Source organism: Artibeus jamaicensis, unplaced genomic scaffold (assembly GCF_021234435.1).
Source record: "Artibeus jamaicensis isolate MK-2021 breed Jamaican fruit bat unplaced genomic scaffold, CSHL_Jam_final contig_64, whole genome shotgun sequence".
Lineage (NCBI taxonomy): Eukaryota > Metazoa > Chordata > Mammalia > Chiroptera > Phyllostomidae > Artibeus > Artibeus jamaicensis.
Window position 1 is genome coordinate 5885007 of NW_026521911.1, and position 16173 is coordinate 5901179.

The window sequence follows — 16173 nt, forward strand, 5'->3', positions numbered from 1 at the left end:
TTGCCTCACCTCCCCTGCCAGACTTCGTAGAAATCACATTTTTATAAGATCCTCAGTTGATTAGTTTACACATAAAGTCTGTGAAGCACGGACACAGGAGATGACTTGGGATCAACCTCTACTTTAGCGACACCGACAAGGAGACACATGTGAGAATCACAGACTGCCCTGACAAAGGCTGAGCCTACCAGTCCTTACACAACTGCTTCCTAGGTGAGCTGTTCCACCAGTGGAGAGTTCCAGGCCGGTGCAGACTGTGCCCCTCGCATGCTTTGACTGGGTCTTGAGGATTTCAACAGACTTCTCTCCCAAACCCTTAGACCTTTGCAGACAGCCAATCAGTCCCAGGGAACTTTCTTTGAAATGAGGGTGCGGGGGTGGGGACGCGAGACTCCACCACCAATTGGTTCTATGTCCTTGTACCTCTCAAGAAGCTTCTGAGTACACATCTGTAAAACAAGGATGCTACTGCAACCTGAATAAGATAACGGATAAGATAGTTCCATAAACTGTAAAGCATTTTTCTGTTTCTGCTAACAAAACTTTTAAGTGCCGCACTACACATATTAGTTAATCATAATGACAACAGCAGCTGCAAACGAACACGCCCACTGAAGTGCATTCCCGAAGAGCCTATCAAAGTAGTCGGCGCTCAACTGAAGTTCGTGGCGCCAGTTTTGGAAAGGTGCCTGGGGCGTGGACAACCTTCCCCTATCCACGACCGGTCCCGGGACCTTTCCTTCCGGAGCTTACCTGAACTACCTTAGTGAATTCCTCGTACACTCGCTTCTTAAGATGCGCCGCCATGGCTGCTCGCGGACCCTCTCAGCTTCCGTACTTGACAAGGAGGCGGGGAGTGGCGGTAGGGCAAAGGAATCCGGAAAAGTAGCTGGGGCCGGCGGACCCAGCCACCGTCCCACAAGGCAGTGGGATCCAGGAGAGAGAGGCCGCTTCTGGCTGCTCGACTGCTCCACCGCAGTGAAACTGGGTTTGGCAGCCTACTCCTCTAGCGCCTGGGGAAACGCAATGGAGAGCTCAGCGCGACGGAGGCGGAGCCTCTGGAGACGGGAGAACCAATGGGAGCTTTCGAGGACTTGGTGGTCTTAGAATGTCCCAGGGACCAGCGCGGAACTGAGCGAAATAAGGAAGGAAGCAGGAGGTAAAGGGCAGAGGCGGGGCGCACCAGAGCGAGAAGCAAAACCCGGAGCTACGTAAGCGATTTTGATTACGGAGGCAACCGAGGCTGGGCTGACGTTCCCATCTTCCTCTGTTAACTCTGTGCGCTGCTGGTATTTCCCTGAGCTGTCCTTCTGGACAGTCTGTGCGCCTCCCCTCCCCAGGCCTGGGGTGCATATTCCTGCCTCTTCCCTTCCAGTTTTCAAAAGCTACCCATCCTTTAAGGAATCGACTCCTCCTCTGATAGCTGTGGTAGAGTGGAAAGAATCCTCAGGCCAAGGTGAAGCAACAGAACTTAATAAGAAGTAGCCTCAACTACAAATGGGTTGATAACACCTGACAAACGTAGTGACAATGTAATGGGGCGGTGCAAAACCAGTTTCCAGGCTCTGAATGAAGTGTAATTCACGTGTTAGTGTTAATACATCCAAGGTCAATTTTACAACTTATATTAAACTTCATCTGTTCATTCTTTCCAATTTGAGGAGTTAATGTGGTATGCTTAGAAAAAGCAGCAAGCCCGAAACTAAAACAAAAAAAAAATGTTGAATGTAAACTGTAATTGGAAAGGAAAAATAAAGGCAGCAAGCTGTGGTTGTACAGAAGAGCCAAAAATGCATTGCAAGATTGTCTTTACCCTTGAGGTCCTACAGCCTAACTGGAAAGAGAAACACGCAAGCTGATAATTAGTGGGCAGCCAAAGTGTGCTGGATAACAGGAAGGTGGTTCAAACAGACCTGACTTCTTCAAGATGTCTCAGCGGAAGTTTTACAGAGGAAAAGATTTTTAACCTGGCTTCAAAATACAGGCACCTCTAGGAGACAGTGGTTCCATGCCACCTCAGTAAAGCGACTATTGCAATAAAGTGAGTGACTTGAAGTTTTGGTTTTCCAGTGTGTATAAAAGTTACCTTTATAGTTTACTATAATGTGTATTTATATATGTTATATAAATAAACATATTTATATAAGTGTCCAGTAGCATTATGTCTTAAAATAATGTACTGCCTTAATTTTTAAAAATTATTGCTTAAAAAAATGCCATCATCTGAGACTTTAGGCAAGTCATAATATTTTTGTTGGTAGAGAGTTTCCCATTTATAAGAAACAATAAAGTGGAGAAGTATAAAGTGAGGTATGCCTATGGTAAATTTTCCAGAAAGAAAGGCATCTCAGGCCACAGAGACTACTGTATATACAAATATATTGAGTGCAATGAAAAGCACTTAGCAAACAGTACATTTAATAAATGTTAGCAGCTATTATGATTATCAATGCCATAATCTATCAAATTAAGCTGCCAGGAATTGTAAAGAAAATCATTATTTTATATAACACATTAAGAAAAGTGCTGATATTAAAAACAATGGTTTCTTATTGCTTAGATTTGTTATGTATATTTACTGAGTGAAGAGCTCTTTGGATCCTTTGTCATATTGCTGTGGTTCCATGCTTTGTGTGCAAATAAAACTTTTCATTTCAAAGCAATTTTTAGGGTAATCTCGCTGAAGATACATTAAGTGGCAATTAAAGACAACACATGCACAGAGTTCAACCGAAGTGATGATGACATGAACTGTTAGAACCCAGTCTACACATGAAAACCTGGCACACACTGATCTTAAAATGCGTCCTAATGCGTCTAAGCATTAATGATACAAAGTTTATCATTGTTATTGCTAGATATGAGACTGCAGAAGGAAGTTTGGTGCACTGAGAAAACCAAAGAAAATTCAGTTCATGTTAAGAGTAAAGTGCTACAGGGAGCAGAGAGGAGCAATAGAAATAAAACTGAGAGTCTGAGGCCAGATTGGTGTAGAAGCCACAAGAGTCCACCTTCTTTAATATTTGCCATATTTGTGATGCTAAGATGTATTTTCTCATAATTAAATCACATTCTTTAATTCTGGAATGAAAACTTTACTGAGTTGATGATATTTGTTGTTGACCTTCATTATTGCCCATGAGAATACAATGAAATGTCCCAGTGAATACCTTGGGCTTCATATAGAGTCCTCCCTGTCCCTATTGTGTAACAGCAACCCAATTTCCCCTTGGAAATTAGGATCAGTCCCACATACTGGGATAGTAACCCCTTCTCTGCCTGTTGGCTGAGAAAGAAGAACCCCACATGACCAGGGGCAGTCTCGTTACATGTTCCAATGTAATAGAACACTGATAGTGTTCTTTAGTGAAACTGTTCCTCCCTTGGGAACTAAGTACTCCTAACCCACTGAACCCAAGAATTCATAAATGAGTTAGTAGGTGTACAAGTGACAAAAACTGCTCCTAACTCCACCCATTAGTTCCCAAACTCATGCATTCTCACTGTGGGAGAAATAGTAGCATAATTTAGCTGTTGGTATAAGGCAGTGATTTTCAACCCTTTTCATCTCATGGCACACATAAACTACTAAAATTCTGCAGCATGCCAAAAATTATGTTTTTTGCTGATCTGACAAAAATAGGTATAATTTTGATTAATTCACACCAGATGGCTACTGTTGTATTGGCTGTTGTTGTTTTTTAATTTAACAATCTTAAGGGAAAAGAGGTCAGTGCCCCTGACTAAATAGTCAGGTATTGCATGTTTTAAAATTGTTTGTGGCTCACTGGTTGAAAATCACTGCCATATACCACAAACCTCTAAGTCACTACTCCAAATTCACAACATGTTGTCTCTCAGCTAGCACCATAACAGAGTCTACAAAAGGTCATTACACTGTTTTTTATTGTGGCTCATTTGGTTGGAGTATCATCCCGTGAACTAAAAGGTCACTGGTTCAATTCCTGGTCAGTGCATATGCTGAGGTTGTGGGTTAGCCCTCTAGTCAGGGCGCATGTGCAAGGCAGCTGATCACTTTGATGTGTTTCTCACATGAGTATACCTCTCCCTCTCTCTCACTCCCTTCCCCTCTCTCTAAAATCAATGGGCATTGCCCTGACTGGTGTAGCTCAGTGGATTAAGTGCCAGCCTACAAACCAAAAGGTCACCAGTTTGATTCCCTGTCAGGGCACATGCCTGGGATGCAGGCCGGGTTCCTCAGTTGGGGGCGTGCAAGAGGCAACTGATCAATGTATCTCTTGTACATTGATGTTTCTCTCCCACTCTTTCTCCCTCCCCTCCCCTTTCTCTAAAAATTAAATAAATAAAAGCTTTAAAAATAAAATAAAATAAGTGGGCATGTCCTCAGGAGATCAAATATATAGGTACGTGGCAACTACATTTGAGTGGTAGGATTCCTGGAAAGACCAATGAGTTTCTTTGCCAAACTTCTTTCACTATAAATAAGCTCCTTCATCAGGAGCAATGTGTAGAATACCATGAAAATGAACAAGTCATGGTAGGGATGTTTACAGAGAGAGACCTGAGTCAGGAGACCCTCCCTCCCTGACCTTGGTTCTTGTCCAGCTTGCAAGAGACAAATTCAAGTAAGAGACAAACACATAGTGGAAATGAGATAGTAAGTTGATTTATGAAACGTACAAGCACAAAAGCAGGAATCCAGCAAGTCTAAATGCCCCACATACAGAGGAAACAAAGTTGTTGGTACGTTTGTTAGTGAGTTAGTGAGTTAGTTTTATACACTTGATTTGAGGCTACAAGTGGCTACTTAGCTAATCTAAGTATGCCAACAATTGGGGTTTGGGAGTTATATATCTTAGCTAACTTCCAGAGGTACCCTTCCTCCTTCCCATTCTAAATCTTGGGAATAATGTACAATTACTAAAGCTTTCTTTCTCAGTAAAGGTTCTTTGTCTTAGTGAAATTGTTACACAGGATCCCTTGCCCAGCACAGTCACGAGGACTCCCCTCCCCCCGGCACTGTCCCTGCTTGCATGTTTGGAACACCTGGTGATCTTATCAAACCAGGGCTAGGACTGCTAAGTTAACTGGTGAGCCATGTCTCCTTTTTGCTTCTAGCCTTCTGTATTAAATTCGTTGTTAGATTTTAATGGGAGGACCCTGCTTTATTTCCCCTGTGGCTGCTCATTCCTAGTTGTTACCTAACAGGGCTGCCAGAAACAGTGCAGTTAAGTATTAGGGTTCTCCAGGAAAACAGAACCAATAAGAGAGGGGGAGGGGGAGGGAGCTATTAGGCTAACATAACAATATGTAAACTAAGTGGCTAGTAAACAGAAATTTATTTCTTACAGTCCTGGAGGCTGGGAAGTCCAAGATCAAGGTGCAGGTAGATTCAGTCTCTTGAGAGCTCACTTCCTGGTTCACTGCTGCATTTTCGTGAGTCTACACGTGGGAGGAGAGGCAAGGAAGCTCTCTGGGGTCTCTTTTGTGAAGGCACTAATCCCATTCATGAGGGCTCTACCCTTATGACCTAATCATTTCCTAGTGGCTCTGTCTCCTAATACACATTGAGGGTTAGGATTTCAACATACGAATGCAGAAGGGGGCACAAACATTCAGTCTATGGCAGTAGGGAAGTCAAATCTGAATCTGAGTCCTGTAAGAATAAATCACTCCCTCTCTGATGGAAAGGATCCAGTATGTGGTAGAATGATTGCAAAAATGGCCCTAGTTCGCCCTAGCTCTGTAAACTCCTTGAAATATAATTTTGAAGCCACTTCAATTAAGAAATGGAATCTATATCTTCACCTGTTGAACTAGACTAGCCTTGTGCCTGCCCAGTAGAATGTAGCAAAAGTGACAGTGCGCTAGTTTTGAGCCTAGGGCTCTAGGTCAATCCACTTACCAATTCTGCAGGCCTTTTGCTTGACTTTGGAACCTTATCGTTGTTATGAGAGTGAGTCCAACCTAGTCTGATGGAGGGAGAGTGAGTGACCACGTGGAATCAAGCCAAGCTGACTCAGCCGAGGCCATGTTAGACCAGCCACAGCCCAGCTGAGCCAGCATCTGACTATAGATGTATGAGTGAGCCCAGCAAAGACCAGAACTGCCCGACTGTAGGCTTATGGGAAATAATTAATGATTGTAGTCTTATGGCTTTAAGTTTTGGGGTCAGGGGTATGTCCTGTGATCAGGCAGTCCCTTAAATGCTAAGTCTACTCTCCATAGCAGAGAAGGGAGGAGAATGGATGGAGAGAGGGGCAGAAAAAGACAAGGAAAAGAGTTTTTTGGTTTTAAAGAGGTGCTCTGGGAAAACGATGTAAACCCAAAAACCTGGCACAGTGCTATGAACTTAGAATGTCTCCATGAGGGAAATCTCAAAGTTTATCCCTTGTGTTTTTCCTGTGGATTATAATGACAGTTATATTTACATTCATTTATATTGTCCTCTTCTGACGCTTTAATTTTCTTAAGTTAATCCCAACAGACCTGAAAAGTCTTGTAGTCCCCTACAAATGAACACAAATATTATTTTAAACATTATTAATGTGCTTTACTAGTTTGCTTTTTCTGTCACGAAAGAGGAAGGGAAGAGATGGCATTATTGGGTAGGCAAATAAGTGTCTACTTACTTGATATACTTTCAATTTATATCTTTTTGGATGATTTTTTTCACAGTCCTGTGAGCCCCACCACCTTAAATCCTTTTTGGACAAACATTTAATTAAATTGCATTGCCTTTAGTGAGCATTCTCCTCCCCAGTAATTTTAAGCTATCTATAAATATAATTTAAAATATATATATATTAATTTTTATTGAATTTTTGAGTGGCATTAGTCACCCAAAATTATGTAGGTTTCAGGCACATAATTCTATAATACATCATCAGCTATCTACCGTATTTGTGTTCGCCACCCTCAGTCAAGTCTCCTTCCATCACCATTTATCTCGCCCTTCACCTTCTTCTACCTCCCCCTACTTCCCATTCCCTCTGTTAATCAATGTACTATTGTCTGTGTCTATGAGGCTTTTTGTTGTGTGTGTGGAGGGGGGTTGCTTAATCCCTTCACCTTTTTCACCCAGCCTCCCAATGCCCCCACTCTGACAGCTGTCCCTCTATTCTCTTTATCTATGAGTGTTTCTATTTTGTTTTTTTATTTTGTTAATTAGATTCCACATGTAAGTGAAATCATGATACATCTTTCTACAAATATAACTTTAATTTCTTCCTAACATTGCATTATGTAGATGCAATATAACTAACTTGACATGTTTCTAACTGTAAGTTAAGTGGGATTAAAAAAAAGTATGTAATTAATTGTATCATGGATTGGGAGTTGGAGGGGGATATTGGAATTGCCTTTGTTTAATAAAATAGTTTGGTAATTTGCTTAGGAAGAGCCAGATCCGGAGGGATGCAGGCTAGAGTCAAAGCAATAAAAAGAGGCAGCTAAACTAGAACATGGTCTTCTGGCACATGACAGGGCTGGTAGAAACTTGGCATGCCTCTAAAGTCTGTTTGGAATGGGCTCACTGTCACTGCCACACATACTCCATTGGCCAGAGTAAGTCATGGGGCCAAGCAGGAAGACAGCGGGATGGGGAAGATTACTCCCACCTACTGGGAAGCATGAAAAGAACAGGGAGGGAAGAGAGAATAGGAAACAAATACAATCTACTAGTGAAAAGCTTCTAATGATGTGGATGACTGACACATTTTTAAGAGTACATATGTCCAATATTCAATTTGAAGTTATTTGCATGTGCATTGTAAACTTTCCCCTTTATTTGCCTCTATTTTCCACAGTCTGTTATATGGACAAAGAGCTCATGAGAGTGGGTTGTAAAAATTAAGAAAAAGATGAGTTAAATCTGGGTGAGCATTGTGCAAAACAGCAACAACAGGTTTAAGATATCTAGATGACCTTGATGCTGAGTGAATCCAGCAGGAGCAGAGAACCAGAGCTGACTGTAAGAAGACATTCCTCTGTGAATGTGGAAAAATCTTAGGGAGGACACTGACCTTCCCATAACTCATGAAATTGAGATTTTAAGCAATTCTATTTACATCTTAAGAAGCAGGGTGTCTCCCTGGAATCTAATCTCATAATGACTGATCAAAGGTTATGGACCCTTTTTCAGACACTTGATAAATAATGTTGAATAGCTTTATGACAAGAAGTTCAAATAGACATTCAGGATTTTTCCACTTTAAATTGTCAGTCATATTAAATACCAAAAAAAAAGTAAAACAAGCTTTGAAAACAAGAAAAAATATACAAGCAGATGACTTTGTTCTGAGCAATTTTATGTTTAAATCTGAAACTCCCTGAGTCAGTATTAATTTCTTAAACCTTGACAGTTAAACTTGACCTTCAGTCCTGGGAAACCCAGAATGGCTGGTCACCCTCCTAGGCAGGGAAGGGAGCTATCCATCCCAGACCCAGATTAGGAGAAGGGTGAATGTCTACTTGTGTCCTCCCTAAAGCTATGTTTTAGGTTGACAAGCAGAACCGGAAACAGGATCTGTTGTGCAAGCGGTTGACGTGCTGTCAAGAAGGGGAGTAAGGGAAGCAGGGTAGATAGAGCAGAGGGGAAATGCCAAGCAAGAATGTGGTGCCAGATGACGACTGACTGCAGTCTGATCCCACGAGGAGCTCTGGAACAGAAACTGCCAGAATTGGTTCCTCCTTGACGTAAGGGGGAACCACACAAACAAAAGGGCAATTATTTTTCCATAGCAGGTCTTACTTAGAGTGCATCAGAATCACCTGGAGGACTTGTTAAAACAGATTGCTGGGCCAACCCCCAGAGTTTTTGATTCCGTGGGTCTGAGGAGGGGGACAGAGAATTTCTATTTCCAACAAGTGCCCAGGTGTTGCGGATGCTGCTGGTCTAGCGACCACACTTTGAGAACCACTGTTCTAGAGACAGGGCAGCTGTGAGGCTTTAGTGGCCAACACTCAAAGCATCTGGGAAAGAGGATCTGAGTGGCATCTACTACAGGTACTAACTTGGCATGTTCCTCACGAAGGCACACACCTGGGCCACAGGTCTGGCCCACAGGCTGAACCTGGGTAGATTGCATTTTTAGGTCAGACTATTTAGACTCACAGTGTCCGATTACATTACTGTTGACATCCTGCAGCTCCAGCCGAAGCATTTTTGAAACATTCCAACTCATCTCAGACTTGCTATTGCACTTCAAGGGAAGGTCTGGCAGGTACAGGAGGTTTCAGAGAGGGAGCTGCTGCACCTCACTAGGCATGTGCAGTGGAATCGGTTGCATTGAGTTGAAGGTCCTCACGGGGGAGATAAATATTTGGGGGCAAGCTCTACAGACCACCTTGGAAGTTGTTTCATGTTTTATTTTTTGAAGTAAAGTAACATGACTTTTGAAGGCAACTTTTAATTTCGTAAGTCCCACCAGAACCCATAATAAACAACCCCTGAGCCTGAAAATCAGCACCAGGTGAACTGGAACGTGTAGAAGTATTCGTAGGCCCCAGACTTAGGCTGGAATGTCTTCTTAGAGCAGTGCTCATAGGCCACCTGGTACCCCTGAGCCTCAATGTCCATCCGCACTGAGTCCAGGAGGTCCTTGATGGCTGGAGCAGCCTTCCAAGGTCCGAATTTGACGACCAACCTCCTGTCCACCTCCAGAACGCGCAATGATTCTGCGCAGTGCGCGGCGTCCTCCTCCGTGCGCACAGCGCACACCAGCACATTGGAGCAGCGCGCCGCCACGGCCTCTGCGCGCGCCAGGCGCACCATGAGCTCCAGGTTCTCACTGTAACCTGGCACCCGTAGCAAGAACTGCTTCCGAGCCACCTGCTCACCAAAGATCTGCGGCATGTCCTCTAGGAGTTTAACTAAAGGCTTGATTTCGTAGAACTGAGCCTCACGGTACACCTCCGGAATGTGCTGCTTGGGCAGCTGCCCGCTGCGCAGGTAGTCCAGGATGGCTCCAAAATACGTGCCGGGGCGGTCAATGAAGAAGCGGCCCTCCGCATCAGTGCAGGCCTTGGCTGAGCTGGAGAACATATCTGCCAGCTTTGAGCCCGGGAGTTTCCTTAGGGTCCCCACGGTAGTGGTGTAGAACTCGCCCCCCACGTTCAGCTCCACGACCGGAGATATCTGGGGGCACAAGAGGCAATGAGCGAAGAGCGCCACCTCCAGGGAGCTCATGACTTATTTTCATCCAAAGAAAAACCCCATAGAGAATTTAGGAAAGCCAGGATTGGCTTCAGCTGTTATAGAAAGGTCCATCTTAACTGAAGGGGGTTATATTTATGCTGTATAGCTGCAGAGAATGGGAATTTCAAGGAAGACAAAAATTTCAGTTTGATATAAGAATACCCGTTCAAGCATTTTAACTTTCTCATTGAGGTCACAGAACATTAGATAGGAGGCTGCTGTGGAAGCAAGTCCCCGCAACAATACTCCCAAAGTCTGTGGCCTTTGGCAAGGCTCTTCCCCTCCCTGGGTCTCATGTATAAAACGGGGATATGGAGCTGTTGTGAAGTCAGAAGTTCCCAACGTGGGATGCAGGGGTCTAAGATACAATAAAGAAAGGGGCAGGGGAGCAAACCATTTTCAACTTTTCAGAAAGGCTAAGGAACCATACGTGCATTCTATTCAGGAAGCGTTTCCTGAGTACTTACTGTGTCCACATCCTGTGCTGGGAGCTGGGGATAAAAATTCTGATTAGCAGTTGTCATGACTTTGATTAACAAATGGAATTTGTTTTATGAATTATTTTTTTTCAAAATATGGACTCGAGGAGATTAAACAGCAGGAATGTCCTTGGTGAAAAGGCCAGTAATGCGAGATACAATGGGTGTAAAACGGCCTCATGAACTGTGAGGTTGGTACAAATGTGAGTTAGGTTTAGCTGTTCAGCAGAATTTGTAAAGGCCTCTTCTCTCTGCAAGACCTTGGGCTGAGCACCACAGATGCAGGTGCAACCCATGCAGCGCCTGCATGGAGACGCCCACAGTCCAGTGCGGAAAGAGACATGGACACAGGCCAACAGGGAGCGCTGAGGACTGCCACACAGACCAGCAACAATACTGGAAGACCATATAGCAATGATTACGTGGGAGGTGATATACCAGTTGTTATCCTTACAAACCAGCTTCTGGAACAACCTTCCTTGTTTAAAATTCACTCACTCATTCGATAAAATATGTATTGCTTATTTGTGTGTCAGGTACCTGGGACAGAGTGAGCAACAGCAGAACACAGTCCCTCCCTTCAGAGTCTGGTAACTGTGTGAACCACTTTGCACACAATCTCTAACTCAATTTTGATGGCAATCCAATGAAGAAGTATGAAATCCCCATTTTACAGATAAAGAAACTAAGGCTTAAGGAAGTGAAGTTTCCTAATATCAACCAGCTCTTAAGTGATACGTCAGCATTTGAACTCGGGTCTGATTTACCCTAAAGCGTGTACTCTTAGTCATGGTATAAATTAGTCTTCAAATACACTTCCACTCTTCTTTTTTCCTTAGTTACTCATTCATTTTTAAAAAATGTAAGGAGGACCTATTCCATTCAAGCCTCCTCCTAGGCAGATGAATACCACACAGTGCCTGCCCACAAGGGACTCCCAGGGGAGACAGGGAAACAGATGGCTTGGGTGGGTGGGAGCCAGGAAGGAAGACTCAGAGGTAGAGGGGTCAGCTTTTGTGGATGTGTGTTGGTGGCTGGTCAGGAAGGTTTTCTAGGGGATGCGATGGCTGCTGCCACGTAGATCTGTGCAGTGCTGGAAGGGCTGAATTACCAACCTGAGAGCTCTAAACACAGGCTGTGGCAAGGCCAGCGCTCAGGAATGTCCTTCTGTCTGATTTAGGTGTGACCTCATTCTCGATTTGTCTGTGAGCTCTACCTCGAAGATTAAAGTACTAGGATTAAGAGAGCCACAGACAGCCAAACGGCTGGGGAAGAATTGAGTTCCCATGGCAACGGCTCCTAGCAGGGGACAGTTCTGCTGGCTGAAGGGGAGAAGAGAGAGGAGAGGATGCACTCTGACAGCAGCCAAGCAATACAGCCATGAGAAAAATAAGCCCAGAACCTGTGACTCCCTCTTTCATCCATAAACCTCAAGGTCCCTTGGGCAAAGCTCTTTGGTTAACCCTGAGGTCCCTCTGTGCAGCTGGTAGTTAAATGCAAAGTTGCAGACTTTAACCCTTGAGTGGATCAATGTGCTCTCTTTACCCCTGCACCAGTGAAAGCTCACAGGTGCTCTTAATGTCCCCACACTGCAGGTTAGGAAAGCTCAGAAAGAAAGAAGAGTCACACACCTAGGAAGTGATGAAGTCAGAGGTGGGACCAAGCCTTGTCAGTCTGGCTCCACTATATATGGGTGCCCTACCTCCACCCCTTCCAGCATCTAGTCCCACCGCTGCCAATACTTAGCTATGTGCCTGAGGCAGTTCACTTCCTTCTCTGAGCCTAAATTTAGTCATCCATGAAATAGGGAGGCAAAACAGATGAAGAGAACTCTAAGTCTCTACAGCTCTGAAAGTCTAATGAATATAGTCACTTCAAATGTCATTTCTGAAGTTCATTTCCAGATGCTTCACTAAATAGCTTCCTGCACTGATATGCTCAGCCTCATTCCTTTGTTTATCAAATAGAACTTGACCCTGTTCCCAAGCTTCATTTTTTCCCCCTTAAGCTTCTTAATTCCGTCCTTCTTCCCCCCCCCCCCAAACTCCCAGTCTCTTTGGAAATCCCAGACCCCCACCCTCATCCAGAAGTATTACAGTATCTGTTTCTGGCACATTAAGACTTCTTTTGCACCCTTCTTTGGGACCACCCACCCTTCCTTGTGGCACCCATTCCGCATCTTTTCTACCAGTCACCCTGCCAAACCAGTCCTGGATGGGAAAGCCTGTCCTAGGCCCTGTGTGCATGAGCTGGGGACACATGGTGATTAGCAGCCCCTGCTGAGTGCTAGGCCAGTGCTGGCCATGAGGACACAGGGATGAATCAGACCCAGCCCTCATAGAGTTCAAGTTGAAAGGTCCCCAAATATCAGCAACCCCTACCATTCATACATTTACTTGGGTCACCCTCAGTGGAGCCAATGGAGGGACATCTCCATTCACATGTACCCCAAGCTCCTCAAGGAGGAGCTCCTCAACCCATAACCTTGACCTTTTCCATTACTTCCTATCTTAGAGGCCTGAGCCAAAAACTCAGGCTAGAATCTTGCATTCTGCTTCCAACCTCAACTCCTCCTGCTACAATAACACACACCTTGAAACACACATGAATAATCAGTGGCCAAATCCTGGTGATTCTAAGTGTTCGGTCAGTTCCTTGGCACACTGCCTAGCTCAAGTGCCCTCCCCCAAGCCAACTCTACTCTGAAAACAAAGTAGTCTTTCTTAAGTGCAAATCTGATCTGTCTTCCCTGCATTAAACGCTTCAGTGACCCTACCTTTCTTGTCAGATAAACTCCAGACTCCTTAACTAGGTTCACTAGCCCCTTTGCAAGGCTGACAATCAGCTACGAGAATTGCTTGCTGCCTTCCTACTGGTTCCCAACCAGAGCAGGGTGGGCCCCCTTGCCTCCAGGATTTCACTACTGGCACACTCCCTTCACTTAGCCCGCTCATCCTTCAAGTTAATTCCTCCAGGAATCTTTCTATTGTAGATGGGTTGCATCCTTCTGATCCCAGTGGGCCCTGTACTTCCACAGTCTGGTAATTACCTAACTTGTAATTTCCTTTATCATCTGTATCCTCCATTAGACTGTGAGGTTCCCAAGGAAAGACTATCCCTGATTCATCTTTATAGCACTGGTACCTACTACAGGGCTCAGCACAGTGGGGATGCTCAAAAAAACTGCATGGAGTTGAACTGAATGGCGCTTACCTGCAGCACTGATTTACAAGGGCACCTGGTATTCTGATCAAAGCCAGTCTTGCCCTACCTGGCGTGATGCACTTGCTGGCACCCTCCATGGCCCAGCAATTCATTCAGACATTTATTGAGCATCTAGGGCAGCCCTGCCACTGAGCAGGTGACTTTGTCAATAGCCAACAACAACGACGATAACAGCTCTCCATGGGGAAGAGCCAGTCTCCCCACTCCTGGATCTGCTTTCGCTTCCCACAGGTCTTCAGGGTGGCACCGAGACCGAGAGAGATTAGAGTGCTCTGCGCCTGGAGTGCACTGGGCCTTTTCCTGGTACCCATCCCCCCAAAACTCCCCTCACCCAAGCCCTAGGAGGGAGCGTGCGGCCTCAGGACGCAGCCAGAGGGCAGGCGCAGGCTGGAGAGGGTGGGGGTCTGACAGCCTTTGCTTGGGTCTGCTTCTCCCACTGGCAGGAGGGATGGGGGCAGGGGAGAGGGAGAGAGAGCGAAAGAGGGGTGGACTAGGACCAGCCAGGGGACAGGGAGAGGACACACACAGAGAAGCTAAAACAAAGAGAGGAGAAGGAGACAAACCAAGGCGGCCAAGCAGGAAATAGCGCAAAGAGGAGAGGCTGGACTGAACCAGAATGGGAATAGAGACAGTGCCGCGGAAGGAGAGTGATAAACGACCCGAACTGCCGGGAGAAAAGAGCGCCCAGCCAGAGGTGGAGACAGCGCACCAGAAGTGATAGGGGTGTTGAATCAGACCTGGAGAGGGACGGACTGGGGACAATAGAAGGAGTGAAAGACGGGAATGGCTGCAGGACAGGCGCAGGAACGGTGCCGCCCCCGCCCGCCTCGGGCCGGGCCGTGCACTCACCGTTGGTGGGCTGGCGGGGGGTGCGGCTCGGCTGGGCCGTGGAGAGCGGGACGTCGGGGTCAGGCTCATCGTCCTGTCCTTGCAGGCAGCTGGCACTGCCCAGCCCGGCCGCCGCACCTGCAACCCGCCCAACCCGCCACGCACGAGGTACTTGTAGCTGGCGGAAGTGCACCTGCTCCCCGCCTGGGGTGGGGAAGCTAGCCCCAGGGTGTGGTTAGAACTCCGGATTGGCCTGCGCTGGGCCTTGCTTCCCCGGAGACCCTAGGCTAGTCACTGCTGGGTCTCTCACCTGGGTATCCCCTGCAGCCTAGTGGGGGAGGCAGAGGGAACTAACACTGCAAGCAGGAGGCTTTCTACTTACTTCTGTCCTAGGGGGTAAAAGACCACCACCACCCTATTTACAGATGAGAAAAGTGAGGCCCCAGGAGATAGGATGGCCAGTGTAGACTTTATCCGCCTCAGATCAGCTGCTATAAGTGGAAGGCATGACCTGGAAAGAAAAGAACTAAGAAGCCTGTTGTGTGGGTTATTTTGCTTGTTAAAACTGTGAAAATCACTAAAGGAATCCTCCACTGAAAATGGAGTCCCCACCTCCTGTGAGGGAGCTCTCAAGATGTACTACTCACCCTCAATTACCCCCAAACAGGGAGAAGTGGGTGCCTGGCATCTCCAGCAGGAAGATGTTTTCTGTTTTATTACCCTCGTAGGAGGAAGAGAGGTTCTCTCCTTGCCTGGCAATAGCTCAGCCAATGCGAGCCTGTCACAACTTAGCTAGTGAAAAGCCACTACAGTTCCAACTCCCAGTTTATCCCAATAGACTCTTGGTAACAGCTCCTCCTAATTCCACCCTTTCCTCTACGAAAGATGTATCCTCCCCTTTGTTTTCCCGGTTTGCCTATGTTTTTGCCACAACTTGCATGTCCCAAATCACAATTCTTTGCTATTCCGTAATATGCCCATTTTTTTTTTCTGGTACACTGACTGTTGTATTTTTTATGTTAACAGAACATAAACATAAAGGGGGGGGCATGACTCCCACTCCTAAAGTACGGGCCGTGCACAGTGACTTTCTTCCAAAGAGGAAATGTAGCCGGCCCCTGCCCGCCTCGGGCTGTGCACTCCCGGTTGGCGCGCAGGGTGGGGGTGGGGAGGGCAGCAGCGTGGAGGTCAGTCCTGCCCTTGCAGGCAGCTGGCACTGCGCAGCCCAGTCGCAGCTGGGCAGACTCTCCTGCAACCCGCCCGCCCCACCACGTTTGGAAAGGGGGAGAAAGAAGAGTAACTTTACAATGGAGAAACTGACAAACACCTGCAGCCAGGTGTTGCGGTCAACATCAAGTCACAAATCACGATAGTAAGTACCCTTCATATGATGAGATGAAAATGACACTTTACCTATTCGATATTGCTCTCCAAGCCCCGTAGTCCTATTCTAATCACGGG

At 46.0% G+C, this 16173-nt stretch overlaps 2 protein-coding genes across 4 annotated transcripts in view; both read right to left on the reverse strand.

Moving 5' to 3' along the window:
• INTS4 (integrator complex subunit 4) overlaps nucleotides 1-1246 on the reverse strand; it is a 105317-nt gene extending 104071 nt beyond the window's left edge. The window contains exon 1 of one of the 2 annotated variants that reach the window (XM_053670814.1): nucleotides 754-1246. In XM_053670814.1, coding sequence (XP_053526789.1) covers nucleotides 754-807 — 54 coding nt within the window. In that variant the 5' untranslated portion in view covers nucleotides 808-1246. The remainder of the gene's footprint in view (nucleotides 1-753) is intronic. The other variant, XM_037138560.2, reaches the window with a different exon arrangement.
• Nucleotides 1247-9318: 8072 nt separating this feature from the next.
• On the reverse strand, nucleotides 9319-14920 carry KCTD14 (potassium channel tetramerization domain containing 14). Of its 2 annotated transcripts, none has more exons than XM_037138559.2 (2): nucleotides 14734-14825; nucleotides 9319-10286 (listed from the first exon to the last, which is right to left on the reverse strand). In XM_037138559.2, exon 2 carries the CDS (start codon nucleotides 10169-10171, stop codon nucleotides 9446-9448), a length of 726 nt encoding a protein of 241 aa, XP_036994454.2. In that variant the 5' UTR covers nucleotides 10172-10286; nucleotides 14734-14825; the 3' UTR covers nucleotides 9319-9445. The 2 variants fall into 2 exon arrangements, with proteins under 2 accessions (XP_036994454.2, XP_036994453.2); XM_037138558.2 differs by having other exon boundaries at nucleotides 9320-10120; nucleotides 14734-14920.
• Nucleotides 14921-16173: the final 1253 nt, after the last annotated feature.